The sequence below is a fragment of the Heterocephalus glaber genome, unplaced genomic scaffold, assembly GCF_053883595.1.
Source record: "Heterocephalus glaber isolate CG9 unplaced genomic scaffold, H.glaber_assembly_v1.0 deba00001472, whole genome shotgun sequence".
NCBI classification, from domain to species: domain Eukaryota; kingdom Metazoa; phylum Chordata; class Mammalia; order Rodentia; family Bathyergidae; genus Heterocephalus; species Heterocephalus glaber.
The window spans coordinates 98,203,535-98,226,438 of NW_028258315.1; the positions used below are offsets into that span (position 1 = coordinate 98,203,535).

At 54.8% G+C, this 22,904-nt stretch overlaps 1 protein-coding gene across 8 annotated transcripts in view; it reads right to left on the reverse strand.

Moving 5' to 3' along the window:
- The window catches only part of Prickle2 (prickle planar cell polarity protein 2), a 287,253-nt gene that overhangs the window by 26,856 nt on the left and 237,493 nt on the right, over nt 1–22,904 (reverse strand). For 7 of the 8 annotated variants that reach the window (XM_087181640.1, XM_004871601.4, XM_087181639.1 and 4 more), the window contains 5 exons: nt 15,441–15,554; nt 12,629–12,766; nt 10,579–10,782; nt 7,318–7,504; nt 3,163–4,032 (listed from right to left, as the gene is read on the reverse strand). In XM_087181640.1, coding sequence (XP_087037766.1) covers nt 3,163–4,032; nt 7,318–7,504; nt 10,579–10,782; nt 12,629–12,766; nt 15,441–15,554 — 1,513 coding nt within the window. Of the gene's footprint in view, nt 1–3,162; nt 4,033–7,317; nt 7,505–10,578; nt 10,783–12,628; nt 12,767–15,440; nt 15,555–15,878; nt 17,804–22,904 lie in introns of all 8 variants that reach the window. The other variant, XM_087181641.1, reaches the window with a different exon arrangement.

Below are 22,904 nucleotides of genomic sequence, written 5' to 3' on the forward strand. Positions count from 1 at the left end.
GGCCATGGAAGCAGAAGAGTCAATTAACCTGAAGCCTCGCTGTAGAGGAGGGGCCTGGGTGTTCTGACTAAGCCTTCTGTGACACATTAGGATTACTCATGGACTGTGGCTCCAGGATCTAAAGACACAGACCGTTCAGAACATCGCCTTCATGAAAGAGAGCTGACTTTTCCAGCAAAATGCATAACCACCAGTGAAGACCAGCAGCAAGGCCAGTTTCCTGGTCTAGTCAGCACTGCATCCTTGGGTAGCAGTGCGCAGCATCAGGGGAGAATGGGTGGCTACTCAGGGTCAGCTCCAGTGAGGAGCAGTGGAACTGTGCCAGGCGTGGGAGCGCACACCTGTGATCCCAGCACTCTGGGAGGCTGAGGCAGGAGGATGCCAAGTTTAAAACCAGCCGGGGCAACTCAGTGTGATCTTGTCTAAATAAATAAACAGAGTTGGGGATGTAGCTCAGTGTGAAGGCCCTGAGTTCAATCCTCAGCAACACACACACACACACACACACACACATACACACACACACACACAACTGACCGATGTCTTTCTTTAACACTGTGGGGTCTGAAGGGTCCATGGAAATATGAGTGCACAAAACTAGCTTCTTTTTCATTGTTGTTTTGAGACAGGGTCTTGCTCTGTAGTCTGGGCTGGCCTTGAACTCACTCTGCAGCCCAGGCTGGCTGAATTCTCCATGCCTCTCCTGCCTCAGCCTCTGAAGTCCTGGGAGCACAGGCCTGCGCCAGCACACCCGGCACAAAGCTGATTTCTGTAATTCTCTGCTTCTCCTTTTCTTGTGAGGGTTGGGAAAGAGGAGCCTCAGGAGCATCTTTAAACTTGCAAAGCTGGTGGACATAGGGAGGCGTCAGCGGCCGGATCTGTGGCGCAGCATACGCAGGAGCAGAGGGAGTGATGAAGTGTAGCAGGTGCCCATCATGGAAGGCTGAGAGTGCCAGAGGACTCTGTACAGATCTAAGCACACTGAGCATTTAACCACCACAGAATTCCTACACAGGAAGTATCCGTCATCCATTCCACACACAAGGGGCCTGAGTCTTTCAGGGTTTAAGAAGCTGTGGAAGGCCACACGACTCCTAACGGATGAAGAGTAGATTTGATTTGAATTCAGGGCCTGTAACTCCCGAACCAGTGTTCCCAATCACTAACCAGAAAGCCAGGGCCTGGGTGAGAACAGAGAGACGAGGGCGCATTCGGACGGTGCCCTCGACTGACTCACTGTGGGCACAGGAACCGCCCAACAGGGCTGGCATCGCTGCACGTGGCTAACGGAATTTAAATGAATGAAAACAAAATGAAGCTTACACATCAGCCCACTGCTGCTGAGCACCTGAAGTGTGTTAGTACAACCGATGGCCTTCAGTGTTCATCTCACTCAGTTTTCATCCATTTAACTCAATAGCTGTATGTGGTAGTAGCTACCACACTGGACACTGCTAATCTCAGGAATCTTTTCCTGGGATTTTATCAGTCCGGGTTCAGGGTAGCTTGGCAAAGACCTGAGATGAAGGGGCATTAGGTGCTTTGCCCACGGATCCACAGAGAGCCATGAGGAGCAGCATCGCACACGCCTCTTCCTGGGCAGTAGCGACGGTGTGCTCTCCTCACGTGGCCTGCCCAGTGGTCCCCAAGCCCGGCCCCTGCAGACTCCCCGAGGGGACAGTGCTGCAGCAGACAAGCCTGGGAGCATCTGTTCTCAGGCAGGGTGCACATCTGCACCAGCGGGGAGCTGCTCAAATGCAGGTTCCCAGGCTGCTGCTGGGAGCCTGGAGAGGAGCCCAGTCTAGGTGTTAATCAAGCACCCTGGTGAGAGGATTGGAATGCAGGTCCTCTAGCTCTGTGAAACCCTGCTTCAGAGGCTGAAGTACATATTACGTGATGGCTTGTGAAACAATTAGAGCACACAAACCTTCCGAGACTGACACGGCCCGGAGAGGAGCCTGGCAGTGACCACTGCACACCACCTGCTCCCTCCTGCGGCGTCAGGGAAGGTGCCCAGGCACCAAGCCCCATCCCTTTCATCCCTTCTTCTTTTCCACCTGAATGCAGAGGTGAGGGGATTTGCCTTTTGTCCTTGGGACAGACAGCAATGCAGATGAGAAAGCACGTGAGGGAGAGGAAAGGTAAAATGCCCGTATAGACATCCTGCAACCCAGAGACACGTTCTGCTTGTCCAACCCAGAGTAGGTTGGACTCTAAAAATAGCCCATGGTTTTAAGTGCTCCGCAGACCTGAAGGCTGACAAGATGGGGCTCTGGCTGGGCGGGCAGCCTGGCACGATCAAGGGCGTGACTCCAGAGGCCACAGCAGGCCCAAATCCCTACCAGCACTTCGAAGCTGGGGCTCTGGGCGAGTCCCTCCCCTCTGTTCCTCGGTTTCCTCAGTGCAGAAGGGGAGGGGAACGATATACCCCACTTGGTGTCATGACAGTTAACTTTGCTAGCTGCTGTCTGTAAAGTGCCCAGGACAGCGTCTGGCTCACGTAAGAGCTGGGTAAGAGGCAGCTGATGGACAGACACCTCTGCACACTGCAGCAGGTGGCTGGCACTGAGCAGCGGCCCTCCCCTTTGGCCGTCTCCATCTGACCCCTCTGATGGGTGCCTGCTGCTGCCTGCAGAGGGCAGACGCCAGGGACCTCGTAGCCGAACCCACCGTGGACCCTAATGGCACAGTGCACACCGCGAAACCCTGAGCGGGTGAGCTGAGACACTGCAGTCTGCCCCGGTGGCAGGACAAGGGCTGGTGTCGCAGCCGTGGAGGCCAAGGGGCTGTGCCGCTCCACCTCGAGGGCTGCATTGCTCGTGGGCGACGCCTGGTCCTCATGAGGTGAGAGTCTCCCCACTCGCTCCTCCTGGGCCACTGCCCCTCCGTCTACGGGTCTCTGTCCTCACCCGCATGCGGCTCCCCGCCTCGCCAGCCCCGCCCTCAGCCTGCCTCCCATCCCTCCAGCAGCCCAGAGCCGGTGCAGGCTGAGGGTGGCCTCCCGAGGGGACACCTCGCCTCCCGGGCTCCTCTCCAGCCCTGCCTGGCTTCTCTCCCACTCTCCTCAGATGCAGGGACATCCAGACTGAGCCGGCTGCCGCATCCCGACAAAGCCAGAAGCCACTCTGGATCCCGAGGGCCCGCACCATGGCCCGGGCCTACCTGTTGTGTTGGACAGGGCCAGCGAGTCCATGGAGCCCCGAGGGGTCTGCTCCGCGGGCGTCCTGTCCTCCGTGTACTGCAGGGCGCCGAGTGGGTGGCGCGGCCGGCACTGCTGGGTGGCCGCACCCCCGCCGTCCTCCGTCTCCTCGTACTGGGGCACCTGGATGCCACCCCGGGCCTCGCCGAAGCCCTGGCTGGACATGTCGCTGTAGCTCTCCTGGGACCGCAGCCGCGCACCGTAGTAGTCCTCACGGCACTCCTTGAGGAAGCTGCCACCGTGCCCCTTCATGGCCAGCGCCGAGCCCCTCTTGGGGTTGCTGAAATGCTGGGGCCACACGTCGGGCTGGGCTCCCGCGCCCTGCGCCCCTGGGCTGTAGGAAGTCCTCATGCTGCACTGGCTGAGCAGCTGCAGAGGGCTCTGGGCCTGGCCCTGCTCCATCTTGTTCCCGTAGTGGTAGGGCTCGTCCCGGCCCCGCCAGATAGGGTCCCGGTTGAGGCTGGGTGTCTGGCTGGACAGGCTGAGCAGGTCCATCTGTAGGGACAGGGGGTCTACGTCGGCCGACAGCCGGACCGAGCTTGCCTGCAGCTGGCCGTGCTGGCTCAGCACGGCCTCCTCTGTCTTGCTCTTGTTCTTGCCGATCTTGGCGCTGCGTCGGGACTCCTTGGCTCTGGCATTCTGGAAGGCCGAATCGGAGGAGTCGGAGCCATTGGGGTCCTCACCGGCACTGCAGGCTCGGGAGCAAAATATCTGGCCCTGCTTCGGGAGGAACGGCCGGCCCAGGAGGGACTTCTTGCAGTGAGCACAGCAGAAACAGGTCTCAGTGGCGTGCCAGTGTTGGCCGTCGTAGGTCATCTGACCCTGGTCGATCCCTGGAGGGGCAAGGCAAAGGAGAGGCTGAGGGCCGCTCTGAGCATCACTCTGCTGGCGGGCTCAGGACGAGGGGTAGCTCGCTGACGCTCAGTGGTCAGCGGTCAGGCTCAGCATCTGTGCCCTGCGCAACACATTCTGCCAGCGAGCACCTTCCTAACTCTCCCGCTTCGAGCACAGAACCTAGTTCAAGTGGCCTACCTAAGAATTCCACCGAGACATGTTTCCCCAAACAAAGAGCAACATGGGTTGAGCATCCCTCCTGCAAAACTCTGGAATAAAAATAACGCTCAGAAATTCAAAGCCCTTGAGAGTCATCATGACACCACAGACAGAAAACCTGCTCCATGCACGGAACTACTAAGATATTGTGCAGCACGAGAGGGATTAGCGTCCCAAGGGAGTCTGCACGTCCCCTACCGGGGGCAGCCCATGAAAAGCCGGTCGGCCTCCAAAACCTGCAGGTGGAAAGGGGCCTGGGCGAAGGCACGAGTCCTCCTGGGAGGCAGCACCACGGCCTCCACCTCTAGGGGCACCAGGGGTCCTGCTTGCAGGCTGGTCTAGAGCCCGAGAGCAGGACTCTGCGAGGGACAGAAGGCAAGCTTGGGGTGCAACCAAAGCAGCCCCTTCCTCTCCCACTGACAGACAGGCAGGGCCCTTCCTCAGCGGGGGGGTCTCTCTTTACCTGGGAGCCCGGCCCTAAGGGATTGGGGGACTTATGGAGGTGGGAGGGGCCTCAATGGCCACTGCAAAGAAGACAGCACTGCGTGAATGGACCCCACCCTACAGCAGCAGAGAGGACGCCCGGCGGGGCGGGGCTCGGAGCAGAGCCGTCTCAGCTCTGACTCACTTCCTCTCTTGGCCCATGGCAGCCCTGGGGCTGGACACACAGTTCTGCACTAGCTGAGAAGGCTTCAGCACTAGCAAACGTAGGTTCAAACCCTCTCCCACCCACTTCCATCTGCTGGGCCTCCCAGCTGTGCACCCTGGGCAAGCCGCCTGTCTCTGTGGCCTGGGCTGGGGGTTCCCTGTGGAGATGCAGCTGGCGCCCAGCCCCAGGCTACACAGCCTGCCCTGCCCTCTGTATCCCCTCTTCTGTGCCCAGAGTCCTGAGCACTCACACTGGCACCCCTGGCTGCCTTGGGTCTCTTTCGCTCTGTGCTTGTGCGAAATCGGGGCCCAGGCCTGGCCTCCACCAGCAGCTGCTGGGCATTTCTTGGAGGAGGAGGAGGAGGAGGGGGAGGAAGAAGAGGAGGAGCAGTCCCATGTAGCAGCAGGGGCCTCAGGGAGGACAGAGGGCAGGCGCCTTACAAAGCAGCCCACCAGGCAGCCAGCGGGGTCCCTGATAAACATCAGTGACACGTCAGATGGTCCTCTGAACTGCTCCTGAACTTAAACATCTGGAAAAGGGCTCTGCCCTGCAACATCTGAGCATTCCTTTCTCATTCTCGCCCTAGCCTTTAATCACTTCTCTGAGGGTGTGTGTGTCCACTGCAGCCACAGCCTCCATCTGTTCATAGGACTGTTTACTCTGCTCCTCACAGGCAAAGTCCTGTTGCCATAGCAACGGTGGCCTGATGCAGGGCCCACTCAGCATGGCTGGATAAATATGGAATGTTTGTACAGTATGGCCAGAGGCACAGCAGCCAGCGACAAAGGTATGCACGACATAGCGCAGACTTGCTGTGGCGGGGAAATTACGTTTTACAGAAAAGGGACTTTAAAAGGCCAGGGATGTAGCTCAGTGGTGCTGTGGCTACCTGGCAAGCGCAAGGTCCTGAGTTTGATCCTGGTTCTGTACCAAAAAAAAAAAGAAAAGAGGCTTTAAAAAGAAGCCTCAGGGCCTGTAATCCTAGCACTCCAGGAGGCTGAAGCAGGAGTGTTACAAGTTTAAGCTTAAACTGACTGGGCTATTTAGCAAGACCTCATCTCAAAATGAAAAAAACAAATAAAAAAAAGTGCCAGGGGTGTAGCTCAGTGCAAAGGCCCTGGGTTCAATGTCTAGCACCAAATAATACTAAAACTACAACTAATAAAAGAAAGCATCAGGAATAGCAATTTTACTATAGCATCAAGCACATTACAGGCTGTAGTGGTTCCCTTTTCCGGTAAAACACCGATGCCTTCTACGGATGTAAGAGGAAAGAGAGGAGAAGGGAAGCCAATGAATAGCTGGAAAACTGAAAGAAGAGAGAAAGAGGAAGCAGAGGGGCCCCGTGGGGTGCCCGTGACCTAGTGTCAAGCAGGTTTTGTCTCCTTCAAGCTGCCAGGCAAAAATTCTAAGACGCAGTTTCTGAGAGGTGCCGAGGCTTCATGGAGACACACAGGACTCGGGGACAGGTGCTGCCACTGTGGCTTCAGTCTCCAGTGCCCAGCTGCTCACTGAGCAAGCCCTCAGTGCAGACCCAGATTCTGGAGCTGGCCTCACGGGGTCGACATGTCGGTGTCCCTGATGCGGCCCCACCTCCCCATCCAGCCCCGCTCCCTGACTTGTAAGGCAAGCCCCAGACTCAGTGTGTGTGTGACTGTTTTGAGCCCCGAGAAAGGAAGGTTCCCGGGCACTTGGCTGAAACCTCGGGCTGAGACGGACAGCATACCAGGGTGAGGGGTGCTTACTGGGGAGTTTATATCTTATGAGCTATTGAGGGATCTCTTGCTTCATGTATTTGGCTGGCTTAGCTGTGCTGATTTTTTTAAAAGAAGTCATGCTTGCCAAAGCCATTTGGTTTCTTGACTACCTGTCCCTACCAAGAGGTCCACTTCAGCTTCTCCCTCTGCTGGTCTCTGGTCTTTTCCCGAGGAGGATGTGGAAGCCACCAGTTTGTCTTTCCCCTTGACCTTCTCCCTCCGAGCCCTACCCGCTTCTCTGGTGGTGGAATCATGCAGCACACAGCTCCACCTTGCAGGCAGACCCTTGACTGAGGTGGGGATGCCAGGATTCGGATGTGGAGGAAGTGACTTGGAATTAAAAGTGACACGGTGCCCCTTGCTTATGACTATAACTCGGGACTCACCTTGGCTACCCTGTGAAGACAGCTTGCCCCCAAGCGAGGACCACGAAAAGCAGGCAGAGCTGACACAGAAAGTTCCAGACTTTGTCTGAACGTCTGATCCAGCCCTACCTGAAGGCAGCACTCTCCCTGCTCTTTCTGTAATGTGGGTCGGGAAATGCCCGATTCTACCCGATGAGTTGGGCTCCTGGGACTGGCAACCAAAGGGACTCTACCTGCGGCAGGCACAAGGGGTGCCGCCCCGGAGACCCGGGCTGAGTGCCGGCAGTGCCTCACCTATGTGCTGGGCACAGGTGTCGCAATACTCTGCATACAAGGACTCGAAGCAGTGGCAGCAGTAGGGCCTTCCTTCCTTCATGATGTAGCGCTGGCCACCCAGCACTGTCTCACACTCGAAGCAGCAGAAATGTTTCATGTGCCAGTGCCGCCCCTCAGCTTCTGTGCATTCGTCAGCGAAGATGATCTGGAGAAGGGGAAGCCGAACAGTCAGTGTCCGAGGCCCAGCCCTAGGAACCCACTTCAGAGGAGGCCAGCTAGGGGCCCCAAAGTGGAAGGCAGAAAGCAGGTCTCGCCCACGAATGGCTAACAAAAGATCTATTTGTACGAGTGTGTTTATTCTGTATCTACAGCAACCCCCACACTTGGATATGCATTAAACATGGTCCGGGGCCTGAGCAGCGACTACTAACCAGACAAAGAATGCTCTGCCTCCAGGAGTGCAGCATGGGATGCAGGACAGAGCTCACAGGCTCACTGGACACGCATAGCATTTTGTACATTGGGAAATGCCACAGACACCTGGAACCCTGGTTCCTCCCTGAAACATGGCTCTGGGCGACACTCACGACACATTCCTGCTCGGCACTAGTGAATAAGAGGCAGGAGGAGGGCTGCTGCTTCCAGACCAGCACCACGCTGCTCAATGTGCCACGCGCTGCACCCTCCCTGCTGACTTGGAATGGGACGACAGCCTCTGGAGCTCCTTTCTGGCCCCCGAGGCATCAGTGTCTTTGACCCCAGTACAGAGTTGTTTTAAATTTCAAAGCACAGATAGCAAAATGTACTACCCAGCTGCAGTAACCAAGCCAGCATGGGGCTGGCACAAGGATGAACACTCCGAGGGATGGGACAGATTGAGAGTCTGGGAACAAATCCACACAGATATGGTCAGCTGACTGCCAGAGGGGAGGCCAAGACCAGTCCATGAGGCCAGCACAGTCTCTACAACAAATGGCCCGGAACAACTGGACAGCTGCATATCAAATAATCACTTTGAACCTCTACTTCCAACCGTATATAGAAACTAACTGAAAGGGGATTAAAGGCCTACATGCGATGGCCAAGAGTGATAAAGCACTAAGAAGAAAACATAGGCAGAAATCTTCTTGACCATGGACCAGGCAATGGTTTTTTAGATATGACACTAAAAATAGAATAAACAAAAAAAGTAGATTCCATTAAAACTAAAAACTTTCATGCTTCAAAGGACATCATTAAGAAAGTGAAAATACAAACAGAAAATGGGAGAACATATTTGCAAATCATATATCTGATAAGAGACTACTATCCATACCACATAAAGAACTCAACTCAGTAGTAAAGAGAAAAATAACACAACTGAAAAAATGGACAAAAGGTGTAAGTAGATATTTCTCCAAAAGAGAGAAAACACAGACAGACAGAAGATGCTTAACATTATCAGCAGTTACGGAAGTATGAATCAAAATGTCAGTATAATACTTCTTCGTACATACTAGCATGACTATAATAAAAATATGCACAATTAAAGTGCTAACAAGAATGTGGAGCGATCAGAAGGCTCATGCACTGATAGCATGAATGCAAAATGGTGTAGCTATTTTAGGAGACAGTGTGGCATTCTCTCAAAAAGTTAAATCTAGACTTACCATATGACCCAGTCATTTCACTCCTGGATATATACTCAAGAGAAAAATGTATGGATACACAAAACTTGTAAGTGAGTGTTCATAAGCAACATTGTTTATAATAGCTAAAAATTAGAAACAAAAATGTCTATTAATTGCTAAATGGTTGAACAAAACATGATACACACATATAATTGGCTGTTAGTCATGAAAAAGAACAAAGCACTGTACATACTACAACTCTGATGAACTTTGAAACATACTAAGCGAAAGACCTCAGAGACAGAAGGCCACATGATTGCAGGATTTCATGAAGGTGAAATGTCTGCCATATACAAATCCACAGAGCCAGGGGACAGAGCAGGGCTGTTCAGACTGGGAGGAGGAGGAGAAGGTGGAGGACAGCGACTTCGAAAAGACCCAGACTTTCCCTCTGGCCCGTGAGAGTGGTCTGGAATCAAACAGGCCCGACGGCTGCACAACTGTATGAAGACACTACAGCCCAGTGAACTGCTCATCTTAAGCGAGTGACTCCTAATGCTAGGCCAGGTCTGTCTCAGGAGGGGAAACCTTCAAGGTGCATGCCTTCAGTTACCACACTCTCTTTGCCCATGAAGAACATAAAGCTGTACCGTGAGCACTCGTTTCCAGCTGGGAAACTGAGGCACGAGGGTCGAGCGGCTACTCAGGCTCACAGAGGGGGACCTGAATCAGCCTTCCACTCCCTCTGCAGAGCCTCTGTAGCATGTGGTGGTGGCCACTAGAACCCAAGTCAGCTGAGTGCGAACAGGCCCTTCCTAGAAGAGGGGCTCCCCTGCAGGAAGCTGGTAAGAGAGCTTCCCACATCACAGTGGGCTCTGGCTGGGCAAGGGAGTGTTAGCCACCCACCCACACTGCTGCTTCTAGAGGGTCGCGTGGACCCAGACCCTCCTCTGGGAAGAAGGAGCCCCATGTCTAAAGCCTTCAAAAGGTTTAAGTGGATATTTCTCCAAAGAGAAAACATAGGCAGACAGTAAAGATGTTTAACATCTTTATCAGCAGCTGTGGAAGTACGAACGATTCCCGTGGAGCTGGTAGTCCAGAGCCTTCTTCTTTTTGCTCCAACTGTCAAAGCTGAGCCAGCACCCTGATGCTGTTGCTCACAGGCAGCCTGGGACTCGCTGTGGGGTCGCTGTCCTGATTTCTCGGCTGGTGCAGCACATTCAGGACCACCCTCCCCAGCAGGGGGCAGAGCATCTGCGAGAATCTGTCTGCCTCCCGCATTCAGAACTTCTGTAAACACTGGGGAAAATAAAATACGCCGCCCACTTCTCTAACTCGCCTGTCCGTCAAGCCCTGGACCAGCAGCACCCCACTCCCAATGATTGCTCCCCGGGGCTTGGAATGACATCTGCCTAAAATTGCCCAAGCCTCCCCCTTTTCTAAAATAAGAATGTAAGAGTTCTGACTGGACCCAGTGCCCGCTGTATGAAGCCAAGCCGGGCATCTCCTTGGCCTCCCAGCTGGCGGGGCAGGGGCTCCACCCCTCTGGAGAGGGCCTAAGGCGGCCGGCCTAGGGTGCCTCCCGTGCAAGGGGCCGCGGAGCACCGTGCACAGTGGGGCTCCGGCCAGCGGAGGGCGCGGCAGCGAACCGAGAGGGGGGAGCTCTGACCTCGTCGCAGGCGGCACAGCGCGGCTTCAGGCACTCGGCGTGGTGCCGTCCACAGTAGATCTTCCCATCTTGGTAGAAGTAGATCAGATCCACCAGGAGCTCACTGCAGACGGTGCATATGAAGCAGGGCGGGTGCCAGCAGACACCGTGGCCAGCGCGAGATGCGAACACAGCGATGTCCCCGCCGTTAATCTGGCCTCCGCACTGCAAGGCAGACAGAAACATCTGCAACCCGGCCCGCTGTCCCGTGCTGCCCTAATGACAAGCCGCACCAGCAGCCCGCTACTTGGGGTGTTTTCGGGACTGTCCCTGCCTTACGATGCGATGCAGCAGGGTGGGTTCCCCTCTCCTAGGCTCCGAAGATGTAGAGAGACCCAGGGCTTGCCAAGGTGGGGAAGAAAGGAAACCCCTTGCGGCACAATACCGTGCTGGGCCCTTCAGGCCGGTCACGCCCCAGGCCTTCGACAGCGGGCGGAGGAGGCCGGGAGGCAGGAGGGCGCCAGCGGCCTGCAGACACCTGCCGCTCAGCTCAGCTCAGCTCAGCTCAGCTCCCACCCCTCTCCGTGCCCTGCAGGCCGCTCCGCCTTCTGTCCCGCTCCCGAGCAGTCTCTCCTGGAGGGCGCTGCTCTGAGGCCAGAGTGGGGACAGTTCCTCAGCCCCGTTAGCACCTTCCTGCCCTCTTCCCGAGGGCCCGCACTGCCCGGAAAGGGGAAGGCAGGGTCCTGGGGGACCGCGGAAGCAGGGCTGGGGCGAGCACGCGAGGGCCCGGCAGGCAGGGATGAGGCGGGAGGCTCTGTCGTCCCGATCGATCTCCGCAGCTCCCCAGCCTGAGCCCCGCGCGAGCCTCGGAAGCACGCGTGCGCTCGGGGCATCTGGAGAGCAGGGAGCCGCTCCAAGGTGTTCCCACACCACGGGCGGGGCCACTGGAGGGAGGCAGGAGGCCGCGGCCTGTAGAGTCTGCGGGAGCTCGGAGGTGTGGCCAGGGGAGAGGGACGCCGTGTCACGGCAGCTGCTCCCGCGTGGCCTGGCAACTCCGAGGACCCACTCAGCCCTCCCTGCTCCTGCACACGGCCTGTCGTCGCCGTCGTGAGAGGACAAAACACCGGGAACGCGGCCTCCCCCACTCTCCGGAGTCTGGGCCGGGCTGCCGCAGTCCCTGACGGAGCTCGGGTTCTCACAGCCTCAGCCCCGAGCGCCTGCCCCTCAAGGCCAGTCTCACCGCTGCCTCTCGAGGGTGGAGGCCCTCCAGCAGCTCTCGGTGAGGGCCAGGAACCACCCCCTGCACGGCACGGCGAGCAGAGCGGCTTCCTAAGAGGCTTCTTGCCTCCTTCTCTTTAAAACCCTCCTCCACCAGGCCCTGAGCACCGCAGGGGCAGGAGAAAAGCCAGATTCCCCCCCTTCCACTCAGGGAGATCCCGGGAGAAGGCAGAGAGCGCCTTGCACTCGGACACAGAACTCACAGACCTAGCAGAAGGCCAATGCCCCTCTGAGGGCACCCTCAGTCCTGGGAAGGCCCGGAGGAGAGGCTGGCCTGGGCCAGACAAACGCCTTCTCCGACGACAGCCCTCGCTTTGCGATGTGAGTCTGTCACGGTGCTGCTCCGCCAGGGCCTCCAGCGGCCTGTGTCGCCCCCACAGACTGACTGCATCTGTCAGGGGCAAGCCCAGTCCCTCTGCCCAGCACTCGGGCCTCACTGCTCCCGGAGCACAGCGGCCAGGGCCTCCACACCTGGTGCCCCTCTGCCCTGAGGTCTGCGCCCCCCTCCCGGGACACCTCTGGAGTCTGCTCAGGTGCCATCTGCCCAGTGGGTCTTTCCAGGCCCTCCCCGCTGTGTTTTTCCTACTTTGCAGATCCCCCTTACTGTCCGATTTCTTCCCCTAGCGCATAACCCCTCACAAGGGCAAGGCCGAGCTCTCCTGTCTTGCTCACTGTTACATTGCCGCGGCCTAGAGAGATGCCGGGCACAGGGTGGTAACCGAACATCACCCGGAATGAAAAGGCCAGGGAAAGGCACCAGAGTGACGCCGCTCCCCCAGGGACACTCGCTCACCTGCTCGCAGATAGCGCCGGTCATGGTGACGGGGAAGGGCCTGACATTCCCTCGGCCCAGGTTCTCACGTTTCCGCTGGTTGCTGAACAGCTTCAGCTCCCTCTTCTCCTCCTCATCCAGGGAGTTGCAGTATCGGACCTGAGTGGACAAAGCACAGTGCAGATGGGTCGCTCTTGCTCCGAGGTCCTGGAAGCTCAGCCTCAGTTTCCTCACTTACTTCCACTGCTGGGACAGACACTGCCCGAGCTTTAGCGGGCCCAGGTTGGTGCTGCTTGAGGGGAGCCTCTACCGAGACTGGTGACAACCAAAGGAACTTATTAGAGGGTCTGAACCCTGGAGCCCAAGCCCTGGGCTGGGGAGGCTGTGGGTTCTGCAGCTGCTCTGCACGCTGGCCCCTGACCCTGCTCACCACACTCAGAGTCAGATCAGGGGAAGGGCTTGATGCTGGTAAAGTTCACTCCCACCAAACTGGAAGGACCTGATGCCTTCGGCTACATGTGCCATGCAGATGATCCCTTCACCAAAGATGGTACCCGGCCAGCGACTAGGACCATGGTCGGTGTGCTCCACCTCACTAGGGAAGAGGGACACAGAGGCTCGATGCTGCAGGAGTGCACTGGAGGCCTCAGGGTACGGACTTGCCTGCTGAGCTTCAGTAAGGGTGGCAACATGCAAAAGTGTTTTCCTTCTTGCTAAACCCAGAAACTCGCAGAGCAAAGGCAGGGACATCACAGACATTCAAATCCAATATTTGCCATTCTCTCCCCTTATTTCTACACACTTTGGAAGTTGCACCACATGCATGAACTATTATTTACTAATTCTAGATTTAAAAGTGACTTACTTTAAAAAACTTGAATAGATTTATCCAAAGTATATTATGACTACAAATAGAAAGTCAACTGATTGCAAAAACCAGGGTGACCATAAAAGCAGATGTGACAACCACACTGTTAAGACTCCAGGTGGCTACTTTGCTTGCAGGAGATCCTAAACTTGAGATCCCTGATGCTCCTACTGAAAACCGGAGACTGGAGAGAGGCAGAGAGGTGTGAGATACCTGCAAGGACTAAGTGAAATTTCTTCCCTGTATCCAACCATCTCATCATGTGAAGGGAGTGACGCTCTCCCTCCAGGCTCGGTTTTATTTACTGCTGTGTCCACATCCCACCCCAGGCCATGTACACGCTGTCCTTTGGGAAATATGGTCCTGAACCCACCTGCCACCTCATTCTGGAGCCATCCGGACATCAGAAAGGGTTCTCTGTTTCATTCTGGTGATTTGTCACAAAGGTGGTGAGAGGAACACCTTCCAGTTAGGAGTGTTCTACTCTAACTGGAAACTGTACAGCTGTGACTTATAAAAGCACCTTACCTGGGCGATCAAATTCTGACTTGAGAATCACCATTTGTTTTCCGCACACGGGGCCCCACTACTGCATCCCTACCAACAGGAAGTGGAATCTGAATGGTGTCTCTTTCCACAAAAAGCACTGTTAACCACACACAAAAAAGCCACTAGAGGCAGAGGAGAGCAGATCACACCCCACCCTCAAGTCATCCTAAGAACATGTCAGAGAGAACGGCAGTGACCTCAAGGCCAGGACACGTGGTCCCACCACTGAGATTGTATGCACATGCCCTTAAAGCAAGGCACACCTCTCCTGCCTGTAAAAACCCGCATCTTCATTTCCAAATTAGTTAAACCGGGCATCAGGTTACGATGTTTGCTCCCAGCTTGAAAGGAGAACACGTTATTTATATGTTTTATAAAGCCTAAGCAGCATGTAAGGAGAATCAGAGCTGTCCTCCTGGAGAGTTGCTCCAGTTTTTAAGCGTCTGTCCTGCTCACTATACATTCATTTGTTCACTTATTTGGGGTGCTCAGGACTGAAATGAGGACCTGCTGCACACCAGGCAAGCCTTCTACCGCTGAGCTGCATCTCCAGCCCTCAAACTGATTTCCGAGGCTCTGATGACCTCCACCCATTGGAATGTGGAGAGACACGCTGGGGACTGGTGCAAATTGGTGCAGCTCTCCGAAGGGCTCCTTTTCCTTTCAATTTAAAATCATACTTTTGTTTCAAATACAGTCAGAGTTAAGCACACGATTCAACAGAATTCATAATTTTTAAAAACCAGATACCTAAAAATTAATTTCCAAGTTGCAAACCTAATCCTTTTCAGCATGCTCTTTTAAAAGATGTTTACAACTTTCTCTTTATGACCAATGCGATTTCGAGAAGGAATGCCTGCTTAGAGTACTGCTCCTGGGCTCACCAGGAGAATGGTCCATAGCCATGCTTTCAAAGGCCCAGGCCCTAGCAGGTAGACCTCACTGCCAGAAACCACACATGTGCAGCCCAGAGAATACGGCCATACAACTTTTCCTCAGCGTAATGTGGAGAACTCGCACACTCCCTCAATACAAGATGATGCTGAAAACTTGTGGCTCACGAAGTTTATTCAGGGCTTGCAATGGCCCAGGGGACCCCAATCATGTCTCCAGCACACACAGGCAAGCAGCAGGGCACATCCTTCCCCAAGTCAGAAATCGGGCCTGAGTTTTTAGCTTGTGGCACTCGCTCCCTGGATACCGCGCCAGGCGTGAGGCTCACCCAGCCTGTAACGAGACTCTGGGTTTTGGCCACACTGGTCTGTTTCTTTTGGCTCTAAATTAAGGAAGCTAAAAGCCTGAAAGAAATTGCCAGAGGTTTGCTTCAGCAGTTCCGCTGATCACAGCTCTCTGAGTGTGACAGAGAGCACAAGGCACAGAGTTCCTGGCTTCCGAGCCCCTCCAGGCCGGTCTCACCTCATTGTCGTGCGGCGGCAGCTGGTGGAGGAGCTGCTTGATTCGCAGTTTCTCTCCAGGGCTGTTGACATAAGGGACCTTCTCTTCAGGGAGGCAGCTGTAGTACTGGTGTACCTGAGGACAAAGCACACAGAGACTTGCCCCCCGCTCTCACCGTGCGCCCACGGGCCCCTCCTGGGTGCAGACCCCCCAGCATAACGCAGTCCACTTCCGCTTGCCCCACGTCCGCAACACTCAGCAGCCTGTGTCTCCTACGACCAGCAGAGAAACTCACTGTTGCAGAAAGAGCCAAGCCAGTCACCCCTAACTGGGGGCTTTCTGTATCAAGAAGGGAAAAGGAAAGCCAGCAAACTTTCTTAGCAAAGGAGAATTCCACAAACGTGCTGGGAAGCTGGAGGCCAGGGCTTCTTGAGGACTCCCTCCCAACTGCTGCTTTACCATTTTCTGTGTCTCCAGCCTGGGAGGCCCCTCCCTGCCGAGGGATATGTCAGCGCCTGTCTGGGCACTGCAGTCACAGCTTGTCTCTGGCGCTCAGTGGACTCTCGGGGACTCAGCCTCCACCTACGTTAAAAGCCCTCCAGGTCTGCAGCCATTTGCACAGCAGGAAGCTGCCGATATCCACCAGAAAGAGCTCACTGAACTCGGAGTGCAGGGCACGGAATTCAACGTCACTCTCCCAAGAGGGCTTTTGCACATCCTCTGGTGCTGCTGCCTGTGACGGTTACGACATATTCCCGCCCTTTCTGAGGTTCCTTCAACCTGAACAACCAGGGAAAGTACCAAGCATCTGGTTTGCCTGAGAACAGAAAACAGATCTTTTACTACCCAGCAACATGCCAAACTAGAGAAAGGAACAACTGACTAAAGAGAAGGTATGTTATCACACAGGACAGGCAGAAATAAACATTCTGCAAGCTCAGATAACATCACGGAAAGTGCTTCCAAGTATGTCTGTCTCAGCACTCCGACCAGCTCCTGAGAAACAAGGCCCTCATTTAAGGACCGGAAGGAGTCAGAGCTGTGGGCCTCAAGTGCCTTGCCTTCACTGCACTCCAGGCACTGGTCTGATTCCTCTGTGCCCAGGGAGCCAGGGTGTGAACACACGCTCTGGGAATGCATGGGTGCAGAGCTGCAAAAGCTCTGTCTGCTTTGATCTCCAGAGCCCAAGTCATGAGTGTTCGAAGAAACAGCAGAAAAGGGCTTGTGATGACAGGGCCCTAAAAAATGTGAATGCCATCTTTATTTTCTTAAACCAGTGATGGGAACCATTCACCGTCATGTTCTGTCCTCTTCCAAGTCCAATTCCAAAAGCAACCAGAAATAGAGCTCTTGACCCGACTGGCTGGCTTTGCTGGGCAGGGACCCTACAGCCCATCCTGAGGCCCTGGCCAGGAGCCACGGCCTGGATGGCAAGGAGCAGTTCCAGGTTTGCAGCTCAGGACTGCCTGTCTCCCTGGAAAAGGCAACAGCCCACATCATAAGTGGGTATGGGGCTAGGAACTGGCTACTTGCTGCCCTGGGGCTGGCCCTCTTTTCCCGGAAGATGCCCTGAGTTCCCAGGGTTTCAGCCTCAAGGGGCAGGAGGCAGGACCACCTCTGTGTCCTGGGGATAGGCTCTGCCTCCCTAACAGAACACTGCTTGGAGAAAGGCCGTGTTCCAAATCTTACAACTCTGCTGCAATCACCAAGCACCGGGAACAACTGCTCCGAGGAGTGAATCACTGTGGATGCTTGGAATGCAGGCCAGTGGGTGCTGGCCTCACCCCTCCTACCTCTCACCCCCATGTCTCACACCCCTCTTCACTGTCCCGCACAGCTGTCCTCGAGCGCCCTTCTGAGCTGGCACCGTGAGGCCAGCAGGCTGTGGCTCTGCCATCGCTGTCTCTGCATTCCCGAGCAAGTTACAGAGCGGCTAGAATGCTTCCCAGAGGATCAGGGTGACTGAGGGCCAGGTGCGCGGCCCGAAAGCACATGAGTGACACAAGCTCATGGTGAAAGTATTATCTAGCCTGGCCGAGAGCCGTCCAAAAGTGTCCTGGCCTCTACACCATTCTAGATGTGTATCAGCGCTCACGGAACCCGCCGGCTGTGAAGGAAGACAAAGAGGTGCAGGGACACACTGACAGGAAGACTTGCCTGGTTTCCGAGGGAGAGAGTCAAGTTCTTGTGCAGTGCGGTGGGACTCACGCGGAATGGAACCTGTCCCTTCCGGGAAGGCAACTGGTACGGGGTTTCTCATCTCCCGACTCCAGTGCCCTCTTACCTCTATGCTGTTGTCTCTCTGAAGAGCTGCTCCTCACCTCCTCAAAGCGTAAGGCTTCCCACAGCACTCGAATGTACACTGCTTCAGTTCGAGAGGCACCCTACACGGATGAGCTTTTCTCAGTTCTAAATTCCCCAGAGATGGGCCTGATAACCCTGTCCTGGGTTGGATCCACATTGAGAGACGGGCCTGAAGGAGTCTTAACTTAGTTACTGAGACGTCCCACTCTCAAAACAAATCAGATGGCAACAAGTGACAGCTATCAGATTGGCCTATCACACGGCAGGCGATCCGGCTTGCTCCGGGAAGGAGGACAAGCTAGTCCTTTGTGACCTCCAGAGCTCTTCAAAGCTTGTCTGAGCCCAGTGGGGGGCAGCCTTCTAGGGCTGGCTTCTGCACTGCATGGTGTTGGGTACAGGACTTCCCAAGCTCTTCAGCAGGCAGAGAGGATTATCTGATGGGAAGGAGGGATGGAGAACCGGTTCTCCTAAATTCCCAATCTGTCCCCTGCTGGATATAGGAATGCTGCGTCTATTCTCTGGCATCTTCCACCATCAAACTACTGGGTATCCCAAAACAAATGCCAACCACACCAACGATAATGGAAAAAGGCTGAATACACTTTCTGACACTACAAACACTGTATCTGGTGCTACCTCTGAAAATCTTGTAGATTGCTCATTTTAGCTGAAAAACATCTTCTTTGTCCATTTTTAGGAGTAAATAAGCAAATCTAATAGTGTTTTATCAGTGACAATAACACCAGCTGATTACCTGGCATGATGGTAACTTTGCATGTAATATGCATACTTATTCCAAAGCTGGTCTGCTGCATGTGTTGGAAGTTTCATCCCACTTAAGACATTCGTAGGGAAAGGTGTCCTGTGATTCTGCCTGGCATATACATACGAGGTACACTTCCCTGGACCAAGCGATCTGAACACAATACCCTGGCTGATGGCCTTTGTTTAAGGTGTTGCTCCCTGACAGGAATCTTGACAGCAACTTCAGTCTGGGCCAGGTGGGAGCAAGAACTTCACTCCGTGCACACACATTCTTCATAGTTGGGCCTCAGCCAGCTGAAAAATCTGGCCTATGAGAAGGAACTGCTGCTGCGTACAGAGAGGGACGCAAGGGACTCGGTGACTCTGCATTTGGGAGGACTCTGCCAGGCACCTCAGGGTGGCAGGTCCTGAACAAACTGCAGCTCACACCTGGCTCTGATTCGGAAGGCGGGGCTGAGGCCCTGTGGCTTGCATTTATTTCTATCCACTCCTCAGGTCCTGCTGCTGCCCCAGGGACTACACTTTCAAAGTTCTAGAGAGTTCTCTCATCATTTCCACTCAAAAACCAACCTTATGCAGTTGCCAGGCAAGTGATGGAGTTTGTTTTTTCTAAGAAATGCAGGAATTTCATAGGTCGGGAAAGAACTTGCTAGATCCTGGTTAATTTCTCAGGTGTCTCTTTCCACACCGAGGCAGGTCACTAGGCAGGGAGTGTCTATCAGGTCCAGTGAGAATGGAAAACCCTAAGACCTACGCACTCGCAGGCTGGACGGGAACATTTTTCTATATCAAAAACATCATTTTGTTACAGCAGGGACCCAACAAAGGGGCACCAGACTCTACCGGCGGACGTCAGAATCAACTGCTCTTCACTGTCTACAGAAGATAGGGACCAGTGAGCTATTTGTCTACGGAGTGGCTCTGAGGCCTGCAGTGCTTTTACATGCAGTTGTTTCACAAGCCCTGCTGGCACCCGAGAGGCGGGTGTTTCTCACTCACTGACTGAGTTTCACAAAGTTACCCAGGGTGGATTCACCTTTCTCCTTGGCGTCTCTTCCTCCCCCTCTGTTCACTGTGGATTCTTGGCCTTTACCAAGAAAAGGACACTGGCAGGTGGATGGGAAGAGGGCAAACAGACAAACCAACAAACACTGCCCCCCGAGGTGGATACAGCAGATTCCCAATGGGAGTGTTCCCTTTGGTGTCTGTCATATCCTAACCAACACAAGGCGCCCAAATAAACCCCAATGAACTTGCTGTGAGTAAAAACGGTGCCTGCCTCATGCAGCCTTTCCATAACACCGTGCCTGACGGGTCCCACAGCGACGGCAGAAGCGGCTGCCCAGCCACAGCCACCTCCCTTTCCCTTTCCTCCTCATCCTGCTCAGCATCGATGTGCTGTCTCTGTGTTTCCCTGGCAGGGGAGTGCAACAATGTGCACAGTCTGGCTCGGGTCATGCAGGACGCCACTGGCAGAGGCCTTCTGAGCATTCTTCCTTCTTCCTGCCAGTGTTCTGGCAGCCGCACTGTGGCACGAGTGACACCCGGCCAGCCTGGATCCCACTTTCGCCTTTGAGCCTCTGCGGCTGAGTCTGCTCACCTGCAGGAACTGACCGTGAAGCAGGGCGACACTGCTCACTCAGACCTCAGGGCCTCCCAGCCCTCGGCTCCAGGCGAGGTCTCCTCATCCCAGCATCCTGGCCTTCCCCTACTCCACCCGGGGGGTGGGGTGGCCTGGCTCAGTGGCCTCCTTGCCAGTCCCTGGCCTCAGGGCCTTTGCACCTGCCTTTCCCTCTGCCCTAGACAGTCCCGTGAGCCCCGTCCTCGCTGCTCATGGTCACTGCGCTGGAGAGGCCCTCACTGCCCTCACAGCTCAGCACTGCTTCGGTACCATTGACCCCGAGATACTGACAGCGTCTGTGGGACGGCAGATATTGGCATCGCCTGGGCAGGGGTGGGCCTGCCTGACCTAAGCAAGCGCACTCCAGTGTGGTGCGGGTGTGATGGCTGGACACAGAGGACTCACCAGCCGCTGACCAGGGACTCGTGTGAGGCCGGTACTTCGTGCGTGACCCCCTCCACCCCCGGGGTCTGGCATGCCTTAGGTGCGCCCTAGATGTTTGCTGAGTGACTTCATGCCACAGTCGACCCTCCTCTCCCTACTGTCTGATTATCAAAGGGTCAGACAGGTGCGGCCAGAGAACACACGAGTTAGGCTTCAGGGGCAGGCAAAGTGCAGCACACTGAGCTTCCTTTTCATTCCGTCCAACACTTTTTCCTGCAAAACTGCTGGTCGGGGTGGGGTGGGGCATGCCAAGCAAGGGACGCAGGCACTGACTGCCGATGTGCTGCTTCTCTCGGAGGGGGAGGCAGAAACGCAGCTCTGTCTGAAGTCAGAGCATTTCTTTCAAATTAACTTTTCTGAACACATTAAGGAAAATAGCATCATTTTCTTTAATGGCCGAACCACGGGGTTCCTTCTCTGAGCCCGTTAGCTCTCACACGCACTCTCTCCCAATGCCTTTCAGCTTTGTTTTTCATTTATCAGATTAATCTTCGATGTTTAGTTAGAAAATACTTTACATTTAGGTGGGAGAATCATCTGACAGTTATTTATTCTATCCTGTCTTAATGAAAAGGCCTCTGAAGACAGAACAGAGAGTTTAAACACTTTCTGGGTGGCTATAAATATTTAATGAGACTCTCATCCAATTTCACCAAAACACTGCAAAATGTCTACATGCACTACTAAGAATTCCCTGTTTGTTTTTTGGGGGGGCAACTGTTTCGATATCGCATTTTAGACAAAATACACGCATATGTACGTATGTTGGTACAGCATGCATGAGACAAGCAGGACAGCCACTTGCTGAAGTAAGCGCTGAGTGTTGGGATCTTGGAATTGGGCTGCAACACTGGATGCAACACCTGACATCTCTACACAGCTGAGCGAGTTCGTGTCCCTGACAGGCTGATAGCTCCATCTGTCAAACAGTGACAATGCCTTGGGCTGGGGATTTAGCTCAGTGGTTTCGCCGCCTGCTGCGCAAGTTCAAGGACCCAAGTTCGATCCCTGGTACCAAAAAAAAAAAAAAAAAAACAGTGACAATGCCGTCCACCTCGAGGCTGGGCATGAGATTCACATGATACAGTGTGCGCAGCAGAGGGGCAGGCTGTGGCTTGAAACCATCTAACAGTGACTCATAACTGTCTCTGCCCTGGGTAGCATTGTGTCTTTTCCCCTATTCACACGTCGCACAGTCAGCCCCATATGTGACCTTTGGGGACAGTTTTAAGGAGGCAACTAAATGAAGCCCTGAGGGTGCGGCCGTGTCTGAGAGGACAGGTGTCCTGGTAGGAGGAGGAAGAGACACCAGAAGTGTGTGTGCAGAGAGAGGTCACCGGGGACGCAGGGAGAAGACACCACCTGTGAGCAGGAAGAGGCTTCCCCAGGGCCACGCTGCTGGCACCCGGTCCTGGGCTCCCAGGGCCCAGAAGCGTATGGGAACCAAAGGCTGCCGTCCCAGCCACTGGCTCAGCTGTGCAAGTGGAGCGGCCGGGGGCAGCCTGGTCCGTGTGAGTAGCCGGTGAGCGTGCTTGGGGGAAGGACGGACACAGGAATCAGAGGCCCCTGGTTGAAGGAGGCCACACTCTGGAAGTGTGCTGAGCAGAAGCAAATGACTGCAACGCAAAGTTAAAATACTCCAAGAGCCCTCTGCGGCAGACAGAGACTCAGGAGCCTCAGGACAGCGGCGAATCTGGAGCCAGCTGGTGGCCCTGACCGCTCTGAGGGCCAAGGAGCGCGGCTCGCTGCTCCTCATTCCCGCGTCCTCACTGGATCGGGCAGAGCTACCTGAAGGGCACGAGTGGAAGGGAGACGGCAAAGTACTGGGGAGCCGCTCCTTTCAAGTTTTACGACCTCTGTTCTGAATATAATTTAACTGTAAATCTATACCATTGTGTTTTTATAATGGCTGTATTTAGTAAGCAACTTACAAAGGTCCTGAAAGATGACCAGTTGGCTCTTGTATGCCAGTGGAAGCTGGCTCTGGTCTGTCCTTTGGACAAATGCTCCTTAAAAAAGGGAAAATAAGCCAGATGTGGTGGCTCATGCCTGTACTCCCAGCGCCAGGAAGACTGCAATTCTGAGTCCAGTGTAGCAAGACCTTGTCTCAAAAATGGAAAATAAAAAGGGCTGGGGATGTAGGTCAAGGGGAAGGCCTTGGGTGCAAAACTCGGTACTAAAACCAACCAAACAAACAAACTCAAAAGAGCAGCGGACAAGTTGTAAACAAGGACTGAACAGCTGGACTACACTTCAGGGACCCGTTGCCTCCGTGGCCTCGGCCTGCAGCGCTGCCCCCCGACCCCACCGCTGACCTCAGCACCCCCCCCCCCCGCAGACGCAGACGCAGA